At 43.7% G+C, this 15363-nt stretch overlaps 1 protein-coding gene across 1 annotated transcript in view; it reads right to left on the reverse strand.

The window, feature by feature from the left end:
• Positions 1-15363, reverse strand: part of LOC126199497 (ATP-dependent Clp protease ATP-binding subunit clpX-like, mitochondrial) — a 116313-nt gene that overhangs the window by 62463 nt on the left and 38487 nt on the right. The window contains exon 2 of the mRNA XM_049936419.1: positions 382-594. Within this exon, the coding sequence (XP_049792376.1) occupies positions 382-594 (213 nt within the window). The remainder of the gene's footprint in view (positions 1-381; positions 595-15363) is intronic.

Here is a 15363-nt window from a genome sequence, read left to right on the forward strand (position 1 = left end):
CGGGCGTCCGATGACACCCGTTCAGTTTGTTCGTTCATCCGTTCGCTCAGTTTTCTTATTATAAAGGGTAGCTAGCGACACATATATATTCGACGACCGATATTATCTTGTGATTTTCTCAATAACCCTTGAGAAGTACGCGCTACTGCTTACACATTTAGTTGTCCTCATGGAGTACTATGTGTGTACGAAGTTTGCAGTAAATCCGCGTTCCAAACGTCGTGGCCTCCCCTTGTGAGACGAGTAAGCCACCACGTTTGTCTCTTGCGATTATGAGAGGCTCCGCAACACAACATTGAAACAGAGATTTTTTGTGGCTGCAGCGCAGATAGCCTGGCTGTACATGGGACCCCGGGCTGGGCTGTCGCGAGAGTTGCTTACTGGCCAGTTGTTCACTGGTGACAGCGAGTCCGGCGTGGCAGGAGAGCTGGCGCAGCATGCGTCTGGTGCAGCGGCCGACGGCAGCGCTAGCGGTGGCCGCGACGGGCAGCCGCGACCGCGACGGCAGCTGCTGCTCGTGGCAGCACGCATCCACCAGCCGGCGGCCGCGCAACTGCGACGCGGACGGCGCCCGGCACACCAGTCCAGTACGTACTGGAAACACACCACCAGCCCTTCTCCTCGCACACAATAACTAACGATCTTCCTCCTTTCTACATTTTTCCGTTAGAAATAGTTTCTTAATCAGTCATCTCATGATGTGCGAATGTAATATGTACACTACTGGCCATTAAAATTGCTACACAACGAAGATGACGTGCTACAGACGCGAAATTTAACCAACAGGAAGAAGATGCTGTGATATGCAAATGATTAGTTTTTCAGAGCATTCACACAAGTTTGGGGCCGGTGGCGACACCTACAACGTGCTGACATGAGGAATGTTTCCAACCGATTTCTCATACACAAACAGCAGTGGACCGGCGTTTCCTGGTGAAACGTTGTTGTGATGCCTCGTGTAAGGAAGAGAAATGCGTACCATCACGTTCCCGACTTTGATAAAGGTCGGATTGTAGCCTATCGCGATTGCGGTTGCGGTTTATCGTATCGCGACATTGCTGCTCGCGTTGGTCGAGATCCAATGACTGATAGCAGAATATGGAATCGGTGGGTTCAGGAGGATAACACGGAACGCCGTGCTGGATCCCAACGGCCTCGTATCACTAGCAGTCGAGATCATGCATCTTATCCGCATGGATGTAACGGATCGGCAGCCACGTCTCGATCCCTGAGTCAACAGATGGGGACGTTTGCAGCAGCATGGACTATCAGCTCGGAGACCATGGTCGCGGTTACCCTTGACGCTGCATCACAGACAGGAGCGCCTGCGATGGTGTACTCAACGACGAACCTGGGTGCACGAATGCCAAACGTCATTTTTTCGGATGAATTCAGGTTCTGTTTACGGCATCATGATGGTCGCATCCGTGTTTGGCGACATCGCGGCGAACGCACATTGGAAGCGTGTATTCGCCATCGCCATACTGGTGTATCACCCGGCGTGATGGTATGGGGTGCCATTGGTTACACGTCTCGGTCACCTCTTGTTCGCATTGACGGCACTTTGAACAGTGGACGTTACATTTCATGTGTGCTAAGACCCGTGGCTCTACCCTTCATTCGATCCCTGCGAAACCCTACATTTCAGCAGGATAATGCACGGCCGCATGTTGCAGGTCCTGTACGGGCCTTTCTGGATAGAGAAAATGTTCGACTGCTGCCCTGGGCCAGCACATTCTCCAGATCTCTCACCAATTGAAAACGTCTGGGCAATGGTGGACGAGCAACTGGCTCGTCACAATACGCCAGTCGGATTGTAGCCTATCACGATCGCGGTTTATCGTATCGCGACATTGCTGCTCGCCTTGGTCGAGATCCAATGACTGTGGTATCGTGTTGAAGCTGCACCGGCAGCTGTACCTGTACACGCCATCCAAGCTCTGTTTGACTCAATGCCCAGGCGTATCAAGGCCGCTATTGGCCAGAGGTGGTTGTTCTGGGTACGGATTTCTCATGATCTATGCACCCAAATTGCGTGAAAATTTTATCACATGTCAGTTCTACTATAATATATTTGTCCAATGAATACCCGTTTATAATCTGCATTTCTTCTTTTTTTGTGATTATGGAGATTCTGGCAGTCGCTGCGGAAAGCCACTATTTCCATGAATCAAATATGCACTGATGAGGCAAAACATTATGACTATCTGCTTAATAGCTTGTCCATCCGTCTTTGGAACGAAAGACATCACTGTTTCTGCGTATCCGACAGTTTTCTGGTAGGTTTGTGGATGTATGGGGCATAAGATGTCTACAGACATCCGCGTAAATAATGGGCCGCTGATTTGCGATAGGGACCCAAATGAGTTTCATAGGATTTACATAGGTGAATTTGGTCGCTGAGACATCAACGTGAGCTCGCTATAATGTTCCTCAAACCACTGTAAAACGGTTTTGGCTCAAAGACACGGACAATTGTGCTGCTGAAAGATGACATCGCCATCGGGGAAGGCATAAAGCATGAAGGGATGCAGGTGGTTCACAGTTGTCATTACTAGCACAGGTCCCATGCAAGCGCAGCAGAATGTCTCCCATAGGATAATACTGGTTCCACCAGCCTGCGTCCCTCTCACGCTACACATTCCGAGCCGCCGTTCACCTAGGTGACGGCGTTTGTGGAGACGACCATCGACCTAGTGTAGCAAAAATGTGATACAACCGAAGAGCCGACCAGTTTCCATTGATCGACTGTCGAATCCCCACTGAAATCGTAACTGACAATGTCGTTGGGTCAGCATGTGAACACGTAGGTCATGGTCTGTTGCGGAGCTCCATGTTCAACAACGTAAGATTAACAGTGTGCTTTATGGCTGGGTGTTGTGTGATGTCCTTAGGTTAGTTAGGTTTAAGTAGTTCTAAGTTCTAGGGGACTGATGACCATAGATGTTAAGTCCCATAGTGCTCAGAGGCATTTGAACCATTTTTGAACAGTGTGCTTTGAAACACTTGTGCTTGCACCAGTCTTGCACTCTTTCGGTAGACATATCCCCGTCCGTGTCCGCTCCGCTTACATACATCCGTTACCGTGTCACTCACCCGTAACACCACCAGCCGGCATCCAACGTCACACTATGGGCACTGATCATAATGTTTTAGCTTATCAGTGTAACTACGAGGGGCGTTCAATAAGTAATGCAACACTTTTTTTCCTTGGAGATTTTCGGGTGAAAAAATGCGGAATTTATTGCTGACCTTATTGGAATATTCCCACTTCAGCCCCCTACTTCATGAAGTTCCGATAGGGTGTGGCGCTATACATAGCCTTCGAAATGGCGCCTGTAACGGAAGTGCGTTACAGGCAGCGAGCTGTCATCGGGTTCCTTTTGGCGGACAACCGAGCATCGCAGGTATTCATAAGCGCTTGCAGGATGTCCGTGGAGACCTGGCAACGAACAAAAGCACGGCGAGTCTTTGGGCGAGGCGTCTGTCACCATCACAATCAGTTCGCGCACCCAGCTGTGACTCCTGCAATGTTGGAATGTGCGGACAGACTCATTCGAGGTGCTCGACGGATCACAATCAAACACCTCTTTGTACAACTGGACGTGTCTGTTGATAGTGCTAACACACTCGTTGACCAGTTGGGGTACTCAAGGGCGTGTGGCCGTTGGGTTCCTCGCTGCTTAACCGAAGATCAGAGTAGCCGTCTGTGCAGAATTGCTAGCGCATTACGACGCTGATCGTGACAATTGTTGATGCAACAGTACGTTAGCTTCGCCGTCGACCAGTAGAAGGCTACCATGCTGGCATACAGGCCCTTCCAGTATGGTCACGTAAAATCGTCGCAAGTCAACAAAGTATGTTAAAAAATAGAGTTTTGTAGCCAAAAGAGTGGGGAATAATATGGTATATTGGATTTCTCAATAAAACCAACCTTCTTTAAGAAAGAATGTATTACTTTACTTACTGAGCGTCCCCTAGCAGACCAACTCACATCATTGCCCTACACCGCAAGGAGGGATTAATTTATTACCATTAGTATGTACTCTTTATACGCCTAGTAGTCAAGAGTTACCATCACCTCGAAAAGATGAAGTAATTCACTCCTTGGTTGTTTGCGGATAGATGCCGGCAGTGCACACAGACGTCGAAATCCCCAAACCATCATACCGCAGCACGCCGCTTGAGAGCCAAGATAAATTGACGCAGCCATTGATGAAACCCCCACCCAGAACACATTTAACTGTTCTCGATCTTTTGTGAGAGAGAATTCTTTCTATAGAATAAAATAATGTTAATGACAACAATCTGACATCGCTAATCGTAAATTTTCAATTGATATAATTTTTATACTCGGCAGAGGTTCGAGTCCTCCCTCGGGCATGGATGTGTGTGTTTGTCCATAGGATAATTTAGGTTAAGTAGTGTTTAAGTTTAGGGACTGAAGACCTTAGCAGTTCAGTCCCATAAGATTTCACACACTTTTTTTTATAATTTTTATAAGTTCTCTATCGTTACAGATGGCAAACTTAAAGAAAAAAGCTGTAATGCAAAATACAGAAAGTCACAAGAACCACAGGAAGCGTTAACAAGGTTCATATAAGAAAATATTTTGTTTCTTTTCTAATCTGTGAATACTTTTCTTAAAAACTGAAATTCTATAAGTACAATTGGTAAAGAAAGGGTAACGTTCGAATAAAAATGACCAGCAAGACTTTCTGCATCATAACTCATCCTTGTTCTGCCAACGGCCTCGTCAAACAGGGCGGAGAAGAGGACAGAAGTTCAGGGCAATATCTTGATCTTGGGGTGGGAAACTGCCCCTAAAATGTGGACGAATCAGCAATGATGAATGGCGTGCGATACAGAAGGCAATGGCAACCACTACATTAAAGACAGACAACGTGCATCCACAGGAAATGTGGCCTGTAATTGAAAAAAGTGTCACTACGATCTCTTCACGGGCAAAAGATTCCAGACTTGTGCCCATTCGGAGCTCCAGGAGGGGACTGCCAAGGGGAAGGTAACTGTGACAGTATTGGAAAACACGCAGCAAATAATTGATGAAGTAGGGTGCAACTGTTACTCTGAAATGAAAAGGTTGGCTGGCAAGGACAGTATTCGTGGCAGGCCGCAACAAACCAGTCAAAAAACTGATAGCTCAAAAAAAGGTAGAGAGTTCTCTTCCTGTTATGTAACAGAAATAAAATAAAAAATTCACTGATAACGTATCTGGGTAAAACAAGGAAAAAAGTGCCGTCACAAGGATGGACCTATCCAAAAACAAATTTGTTTGTATGCAAACACGGACATAAGAGTGAGCTTTAACCTCGAGATTAATTATACAGTAATATTGTGCGGTAACTTGTTCTCTGCATTTAACACACAACCGCGCTTCAATAGTGCATACCGAGTAGGTGGAAGTGTACGCTAACAGCCATCATATTAACACAATGGATGGGTGGCGAAGACGCTTCCAATGTTGTCAAACAATACTGAACGACGGAGAATGAAGTGGCAGATCACTTCTCTGTGAAGAACGGGGACTCGCGAAAGAGCTGGAGACTCTGTTGCTCTAAAACCAGAGTATCGCAATAGAGGCGATTGTGGAAAAAGTGAAAATCAGTCCTGGACAAGCTTACAACATCTTGCACGACATTTTGCACATGGGAAAGATGGCAGCCCGCTGAGTTTTTCGTTGTTCACACCCATTCAGAAAAATCCACCGAACCGAAACAGCACCGGAAATGTTGCAGCTGTGTCACGACAATCCTGATGGCTTTCTTTGACGGCTCATCACAGCGGCCGAGTGCTGTGAGACCCCGACACAAAGGTTGGTTGGTTGACTTGGGGGGAGAGGACCAAACAGCGAGGTTATCGGTCCCTTCGGAGAGAACGAAGTCGCCCGTGCCCTTTCAAAGGAACCATCCCGACATCTGCCCGAAACGATTTAGGGAAATCACGGAAAACCTAAATGAGGATGGCTGGACACTGATTTCAACCGTCCTCCTCGGGAATGCGACACAAAGGAGTAAAACAAATAGTGGAAACGTCATTCCTCCAACACCGAAACATACAGAGACCCAATCATCACGGGACAAAGAGTAAGGAGATGCTGAGTGTTTTTGGGAATTACTATGTTGTGGTGCTAAAAGATTATGTTCGTAAGGGACAGATCGCCAGAAAGTAAGTTTATCATAAAACAGCGTCTCAGTGATCTGACAGGAGTTACGATGAAGACATCAGGTGCATTTACCACGAAGGGAGTGCCATGAAGTGATACAGCCTAGTGACTTACTTCTTGTTTCACAAATTAAGAAGAAATGCAACACAAGACATTTCAATCTCAGATAAAAGCACTGGTCGAAATGTACTGTTTTTATACATATTGGTTTACAGCCTGAAAATTATTTTTAAGTCTCTAGATTATCACACGAAATTGTGAAATTTTTTCTCGATTACTCGCTAACGAGGACCCACCAGAGTGAATCGCTGCAGTGTGTTACACCTGGGAGCCTAACCTTAATTTAAAGGAAGAAGAATCAACTCACTAAAGTACTTAATTATGGAAATGGAGTTATTACTTGACAATATTCAGCATCTTTAGACATCTCGAAGATAGACATCTCACTGATATTCGACACGAAGGATCCTGTTGTTCTATAATTAAGACATTTGTGGAGAAAACCGTACAGCTCCAGGGACTAACAAGGAGACGTCCCTCGGGGTAGGACTGGCTTTTTGAAACCTTACACTACGGTCGCAGGTTCGAATCCTGCCTCGGGCAGGTTAGTTAGGTTTAAGTAGTTCTAAGTTCTTGGGGACATGACCTCAGATGTTAAGTCCCATAGTGCTCAGAGCCATTTGAGCCAACATAAAGATACAGGTCATTCCCTATTAAACATCCAACGTTGGAATTGAAGTCGAATTTACCTTATTTCATTATTTAAGATGTAATTTAGGTGAGGAGTAGCACGATTCCACCACGATAAGGTTGGCTTTTTATTCGGCTATTTGGTTCAAATGTATTTTTATTTCTAATCCTTTGTCCCGTCATGTTAATCATCTTTTTACATTTTTAATTTTCGAATCCACAACATTCTGTATGTGTGGAATGTTTGTATGACAATCACCATCCTCAAAAGTGTTCATCTCGTATCGAAAAATACGTTTCTGACACCATTACACAGTAAATATACATAGATTGTTTTATCTTACGTTTTTAAGTGATAAATCGCCAATTTGAAATATTTAAATGTTGTGAGGATAATTGAAAATAATTGAATTCACGTGCACATAGGTTCCAAATGGGAAAAGTATGGGAGGAGGATAAAATGAGAGCAAATCGATTAAAATGGCTTGACAAAGATTACACATTAAATGAATAAAAATAATGGTCAAAATCATTTCGATAAAGATTAAAAGATAAAAAATTTCAAAGCACCTGAGGGGTTTTAAACCCACAACCTTTTGAATGTATGGAATGCACCTTAATCATTACAGTAAGCCGCTAGCGTGAATAATAAAACTATTTTTAAAGCCCCTTAGAGCGATTGGCTGCAGACTGTCATGCCCGGGACCCTAACCTACATCACTGTACAGATGGGTTAAAAAAAAAAAAAATATCAATCCATCCCTGGGGACGTCTCCTTATAAGAATATGGGTTGTACTTGCAAATACAGCGAAGATTCTCCAAGATTTTGATTTTCAACCGCACTTACATCGACAAATTCAAGAGCAATAAGTAAAAACCCCGAAGCACCAGTCTTTGTTTTTGTTTATGAGTGAGATCCACGACTTCGATACAAAGTTTGCTTCATGGGAGGAACGCTACGTATCTTCTATCAAGTTACAGGTCGTATTTTTTTTTTTTATTTTGATGGTATAGGCTTACGACATTTGATGAAACACTGTAAGCTCTCAGTCATCAAATGAACTTTTACTCAAGAGGCAAGTCATCAGACAGCCCTGCATACCACTATAGAGAGAATGTCAGCAGTTCAGTAAAATTATATCAAAATTTGACAATCCAAGAGGGACAAAAATCAACTCAATAGGTTTGCCGAACCACTTAGGACTCGACTAATCGACTGATAATTTATTATTACTTTGATTTAAATTGAGAGATAATATACAGACTAATTCCAATTTTGACGCCCTGAAATTCAGTTATCTCCAGCAAATACGACGTAGAGAAATTGCATTGTTGAAATAATCAATTAAAGATACTTTTATTTCTTCATTGGTTTCCTTTATTAGAATATCAGATGTTGCTCCGTTGAGATTGTATGCGGATTTCCGAAATTTTCGCAGCACGGAATGGCCACGCGGTTTGAGGCGCCATGTCACGGACTGCGAGGCCCCTCCCACCGGAGGTTCGAGTCGTCTCTCGGGAATGGGTGCGTTTGTTGTGCTTAGCATAAGTTAGATTAAGTAATGTGTAAGTGTAGGACACAGTGATCTCAGCAGTTTAGTCCCTTAGGAATTCACACACACCGAAATTTTCTGTGTATGTTCTCACAGTTCCTTTAGTTATTCTGACAACCGGATTTTCATCCAGACAGTTTTGTGTGTATGTGGTTGACGTAGAGCTTTGGTAGCTGGCGCAATGAACTTTATTTGACAGTTTTACGTGGGTACTGTTTGTGGTTTTAATTAAATTCGCCGGCCGGTGTGGCCGTGCGGTTCTCGGCGCTTCAGTCTGGAACCGCGTGACCGCTACGGTCGCAGGTTCGAATCCTGCCGCGGGCATGGATGTGTGTGATGTCCTTAGGTTAGTTAGGTTTAAGTAGTTCTAAGTTCTAGGGGACTGATGACCACAAATGTTATGTCCCACAGTGCTCAGAGCCATTTGAAGCCAATTAAATTTTTGGCGCAGTTTAGAACCAAGGCTTATAATGTTTATAGGATAATTTTTGTAATAAGCTTTTTTCTTTTCGATACTCGGATGATGTCTAACCACGGCGGAACGCGGAATTTTCAAATAGAAACTTAATAAAGTAATGTACCATACTCACGGGAATACAATAAACCAAAAACAGGTGCAAATGATATTAAAAATATCACAATGGTGCTGAGGAAAACATGTTAACTGATACTTTGCAGACTTTTCTGGAGTTCCTTGCAGGAGACCCCAGATGCATTTTGAGAATAAATTCAGTGCTTCAGAAAGAGATGAGACGATGTCTATGGATACTTGAGCCTGCAACACGTCGTAAGTTTTCGCGCCCAGAGTCAACGTCCATAAAATTCTACTGTGTTGTAGACAACGTCGCATCGTATTCAGTGTGATATAATGCGGAAATTATCATTCCCACGGCTGTGGATGCTTAATATATATTGGTATAGCAGGGTGTTCTTTTCCTAGTTGCAACGCAGTTTCATAAATTATTGCTATTTATTTTGCTGTAATTAACAGGTCCACAAAAAAATAAATCACCAGTACCCCATTAATAATCTTCTTTGAAAACAATCATGCTTTAAATTAAACCCATCCTTGAATCTTCCGATAGGTGGCAAACTCTAAGGCTCCTACACCTCATTTCCGAACAACAACAACAACAACATAGTTTACAGCGAAGGCGTTAAATCAGTGCATGTCACGGCGACGCAGAGGAATGCACTGATGGAGGAGTCTGCTCTCTTGATCTCGTTTCAACTTGCGGATATTGAGCTATTTCTTCACCAGCACTGATGCCAAACGCACAGAGGGGGCACGAAGACTAATCTTGGGCCGTCTGTGGTGTTGACCTCTAGCACGCTGTTACCACGGCCGTTCGGGCGCCAGATTTATCACAGTAGCGCCTGAAGCAAAACAGTTACACGTAAGCTCCTCCCTCCTCTGACAACGGCTCAAAATATGAACTACCCACACACCAGCACCACGCAACTCAATTCGGAGCGCATCTCAGAACATAATTAGGAGTTGTGCAGTCCGCATAGAATTTTTTACGAGAATAACAAGCGTGTTAACACAGTGAAACAGCCGTTCTACCAGAGAAAGTAACAAAAAACAACCCATCCTTACGTCCAAAACACTTGCAATTTTTCCAGAGTTAGCAGAGTCTAAGACCACATACGCAGACCTCAACAAATAAGCGCTACTGTCCCTGAAAGGTATAAAAACAGCGAAGATTAACTCCTCGTTATATACATACAACCGAGCGCGGCAGTTAAGCACTCGAAGACAGTGTTTCAAACCGCTGTCAGGCCATCCAAATTTCGGTTTTCCGTGGTCTCCCTAAATTGCCAAAGACAAATGGAGGGATGGCTCCTATGAAAAGGACGCGGTCGATTTCCATCCACATTCTTCTCCGATGCAATCTAATTACCTCATCGTCGACGGGACGTTAAATCCTAATACTGCTTCCTTCACGTTATCCTACAGGTAAGCAATCTGTATGTAGCTCTTTCCAGTTTCAAGAGCAGTAGAACATCTTCATCTCTTCCGAACACAATTCAACCTTGTAAAATGTGTGTTGGTATGAAGTTATAACATGTAAAAACGAGTAAACATGATGCTTAAAAAAAGCTAAATATGGAAGGAGATACTGTTAGAATTTAACATCTAGTTTACATTCATGTCATTACATTCATGCAGGGAGAACCACTGAGCATAGTCACAAAAATAAATATTTTCAGAAATATGGCAGGATAAGTATTCATAGACAATATTAGTTGTTCACACATACCACTAAAATTGGTGCAATAGAGCGAAAGGGTGCAATCGACATACTGTCGATTCATTAAATTTTAGTATCGCCAGGAACGGGAGGAGAAATTAGTCTAGCTTCCTAGTAACTGACAGGGCTCAGGTGATAAAAACTTCTGTAGCAGCAAAACGCAGCTGAAACACTCATCTCCACGAACTTCTGAAAATAAAAAATTCTCACAATCTGGTCAACGAGCGGATCTTACATAGGTGTAGGGTAAAGAAAAGTAAGCAGTGTATAAGAATAAATAACGCCATCTACGAAAGTTATTTCCTGCCAGCGCCTGACGCGATTCTTTCAACGATAATATAAGCCATTTACTGCTATCAGTTAAATTTGTTATCAGTCTTCTGTTTTTCCACTTTATGTAGCCGTTATTAAGGCCATACACAGCTTTCTCAATCGCTGCTGCTGATGCTGCTACTGTTGTTGTTGTTGTCGTTGCTGCTGCTGCTGCTACTGTCGTTAAGCCAGCAGACAGAATGGTTCATAGCGTGCTGTCTACTCAAATAGCGGCATACCAGCACTTCAGTTTGGCTTTTACCAATTCTATGGAGACAGTGGGCAAGTGAATTTCCCTTATCCAGTTACGTAATAGGAAAGTGTGACAAACATTTTAAAGATGTTCTTCACGGTTGATTGTCAATGTAATGGATGTCACAGCGGTAAATATGATAGGTAACTACCATTCTTCAATCACGCAGTGAGAACTAAATCGAAATCTGCATCTCAACCAAGATCGGGATTCCTTGCCGGCAAAATTTAGGTACTTTTTCCAACCTCGCATGTGCCTACTGGCTCAGCGACAAACTGAAAGGCGAACAGACAGCTGCACTTTGACAATAGCCTGGGTGGTAGTACAATAGGAAATAAAATTATCCAAGAGGCATCTGAATGTGATGTTTAGCAACCGAAAGAAGTTGTGAAAGTGGGCTAAAGCCTTCTACTATCCATGACCTGAAAACAGTGGGATGGTTGCGACCAGACAAGTTACGTGACTGCCATACACTGTCTACTTCACTGGCTCTTCAGTTTGCACGCACTCCTGATCACGAACCTGTCATTCCACCATATTAGCAAGACAAAGTATTATTTACCTAGCATTTCTAGCATTCTACGTGTACCGATCTACAGAGCAGAAACATTCTCACATTCATACTCATTCTCGGTTGTCTTGTTGCACTAAAGAAAATTGCTAAAATCACCTTCTTCTGTCATCTTAAGAACTTTACATAACTCTGTGAAACAACGAAACAAATGATCCGTTGTCCCAGCACTAGCTCGGGTAACGAAATGGTCGTAGCTTTGTCGACTTCAGTGTTTTAAGAAAACAACAAAATGACTGAGATCGGAGATGACATTTTAACTTTTCCTTTTCGGAATAGTAAACACTACGCCAATTCGTATGACGAAAGCCGGAAAGGCATCCGATAAACATGGATCTCTCAATTATTCTGACGGGAAATTTAACATTAGAAGAAACACTTGGAGACGCCAAAGTCCACGTGAGCACAGTGGAACGGAGAAACTATTTCGTTTCAACAATGATGAAGAGGAATTGAACGGCAGGCTTCGTTCCAGGCATATCCATTCAGTTTTAATTCTTCACAGCATCCCCAGAGGTCAATGGAGGGATGGTTCCTTTGATGCGACAAGGCCTGTTTCCTTTCACATCCTTGACATATTCCGAACTTGTGCTCCATTTTTAATGACCGCTATGCTCACGTTAAACCCTGATCTTCCTTCCGAGAGGTCATTCCTACGAAGTTACATTATGGCAAAAAGTGACAGCAGCTATAACCTGGACGTTATTTTGGCGATAAATTTTCTTGCTGGTGGAAGTGAGGTAGGAGAACATGAGCAGACTGCTCATGTTCTTTGTAAGTCAAACATGTAACTATATAATCACCCGGTGATTAATAAATGAAATACTGGAGTCTAATTTTCACGGCATTAATGTTCCTTCATCTGTGACCTATTCAGCAAGATGCAAAATGTGAACATTATGTAACGTTTACTGTCCGCTTTGGTGCAGAGAATCCAGTGCAGCTATACGTCTCCAACATTAGCGAAAGTATTGCTTTTACTACATGCTGAATCGTGCAAAACGTCTCAGTAAACATCTAGGACGTATGTGCATCCATTCCTAAAAGTAGCACTGAATTAATTACGTTGGATTATTTTGATAATCAAGTGTCAGTCAGTCAGTCCATTGCCAACGGGAAAAAACGGCATTCGTACATTTAGGGGTCTCCTAAAGTTAAAGACATTCCAAAACAAAAGTATATTTTCTACATGAATGAAAACATAAACTTGCGGCGAATTTTAATTTACGCATATAAGTTTTTACTTTCAAAAATAAGCATCTGAGTTTACATAGATATTTCTTTTACATGCAAGCACTTACAACTTTGGAGTACTTTTCACGATAACGTTTAGATTCAAAGTTTCCATCGTTTTGACAAATGTTCATTCTGTTCACAGTAAGCGATACGAACATTTAGACGACAGTCAAAGTCACCAAATACAGCTGCAAACATGTCTGGAGCTACTGCGTCTCGCTGGTACTGCTATGAGGCGTAGCAATTCAGCCAAATGTTTTGGAAAGGGAAACCCATACTGGCAACAACATGAACCACAAATTACAAATGTCGCCAAGGTAACCTTTTAGCTTCGATGCCTAGGTTAATATTCACCCCAGGTTTCTATCTTTATTCACGTGGAAGATGAAGTCTTATGAAATCTGGCAATCTTCTTGAAACACCCTGTAGAGAAGTCAGACTTCTGCACAATCGGAAATTTTTAGTCAGTTTAGGAAATAACGAAATACAAACTTTAATCACCCAAGTGAATAGAAGAACTTCATTCTCTTGTTATACTCACAGTATTTCAGTTCGTGGACGTGTCTTCATTCAGAGTCAAGCCTATACGCATGGAGCGGGGCGGAGGGAGGGGGAAGGGGGCGGCCCCTCTTCGAAATGTTTGGGCTTATACTAGATACAAAAGAAAGGGCTTATACCAGATACGAAAGAAATTTTCTAGTATCAAAATGCTTTCTTAATACACACATCAAAAAACAGTTTTGCATCATCCCGGTTCCTAGAACTCCGGAAGATAGACGTTGACTGTGGATATTTTATCACAGACACAGTCTCTTGACTGTTCAGGGATGTCGTTAAACCCGCCCAAAGATGTAAACAACCATGCATAAGCAGCGCCTATTAGACGGAGGATATCCGACAGCCGATCAGTTCTAGTCATTCCACCAGGAAGGAGGCACATGGCTCTTGTTTTCTGTAGTTCAACCACGCCTAGACGGTCAATAACGTGGTACGATCGTGTCCGCATTGTTACTTTGTGCCAGGAAGCGCTCTTAACGAGGGAAGTGTCCAGGCGTGTCCGAGTGAACCAAAGCGATGTTGTTCGGACGAGGAGGAGAGACAGGAACTGTCGATGACATGCCTCGCTTAGGCCACACAAGGGCTGCTACTGCAATGGATGACCGCTACCTACGGATTATGGCTCGGAGGAACCCTGACAGCAACGCCACCATGTTGCATAATGCTTTTTCGTGCAGCCACAGGACGTCCTGTCAAGACTCAAACTGTGCACAATAGGATGCACGATGTGCAACTTCACTCCCGATGTACATGGCGAGGTCCATCTTGGCAACCACGACACCATGCAGTGCGGTACAGATGGGCCCAACAACATGCCGAATGGACCGCTCAGGATTGGCATCACGTTCTCTTCACCGATGAGTATCGCATATGGCTTCAACCAGGCAATCGTCGGAGACTTGTTTGGAGGCAACCCGGCAAGCTGAACCCCTTAGACACATTGTCCAGGGAGTGCAGCAAGGTGGAGTGGAGGTTCCTTGCTGTTTTGGGGTGGCATTTGTGGGATCGACGTATGCCGCTGGTGGTCATGGAACGCGCCGTAACGGCTGTACGATACGTTAATGCCATCCTCCGACTGATAGTGCAACCGTATCGGCAGCATATTGGCGAGGCATTCGTCTTCATGGACGACAATGCGCGCCCTCATCGTGCATATCTTGTGAATGACTTCCTTCAGGATAGCCACATCGCTCGACTAGAGTGGCCAGCATATTTTCCAGACGTGAACCCTATCGAACATGCCTGGAATAGATTGACAAGGGCTGTTTATGAACGACGTGACCCACCAACCATTCTGAGGCATCTACGCCGAATCGTCGTTGAGGAGTGGGACAATCCGGACCAACAGTGCCTTGATGAACTTGTGGATAGTATGACACGACGAATACAGGCATGCATCAATGCAAGAGGACGTGCTACTGGATATTAGAGGTACCGATGTGTACAGCAATATGGACCACCACTTCTGAAGATCTCGCTATATGGTGGCACAACATGCAATGTGTGGTTTTCATGAGCAATAAAAAGGGGCGGAAATGATCTTTATGTTGATCTCTATTCCAATTTTCTGTACAGGTTCCGGAACTCTCGGAACCGAGGTGATGCAAAACTTTTTTTGATGTGTGTATTATTCATTCTTCATTATGACAAAGTCAAGTGAAAGAAGTTTTAGATGTAAAGGAAATGATGAAAAAACGCCACGATAGATTCACGAACTATACGAGGCTTCAACTCTTGTAAAGCAGAGTAT

Source organism: Schistocerca nitens, chromosome 8 (genome assembly GCF_023898315.1).
Source record: "Schistocerca nitens isolate TAMUIC-IGC-003100 chromosome 8, iqSchNite1.1, whole genome shotgun sequence".
Classification (NCBI taxonomy): domain Eukaryota; kingdom Metazoa; phylum Arthropoda; class Insecta; order Orthoptera; family Acrididae; genus Schistocerca; species Schistocerca nitens.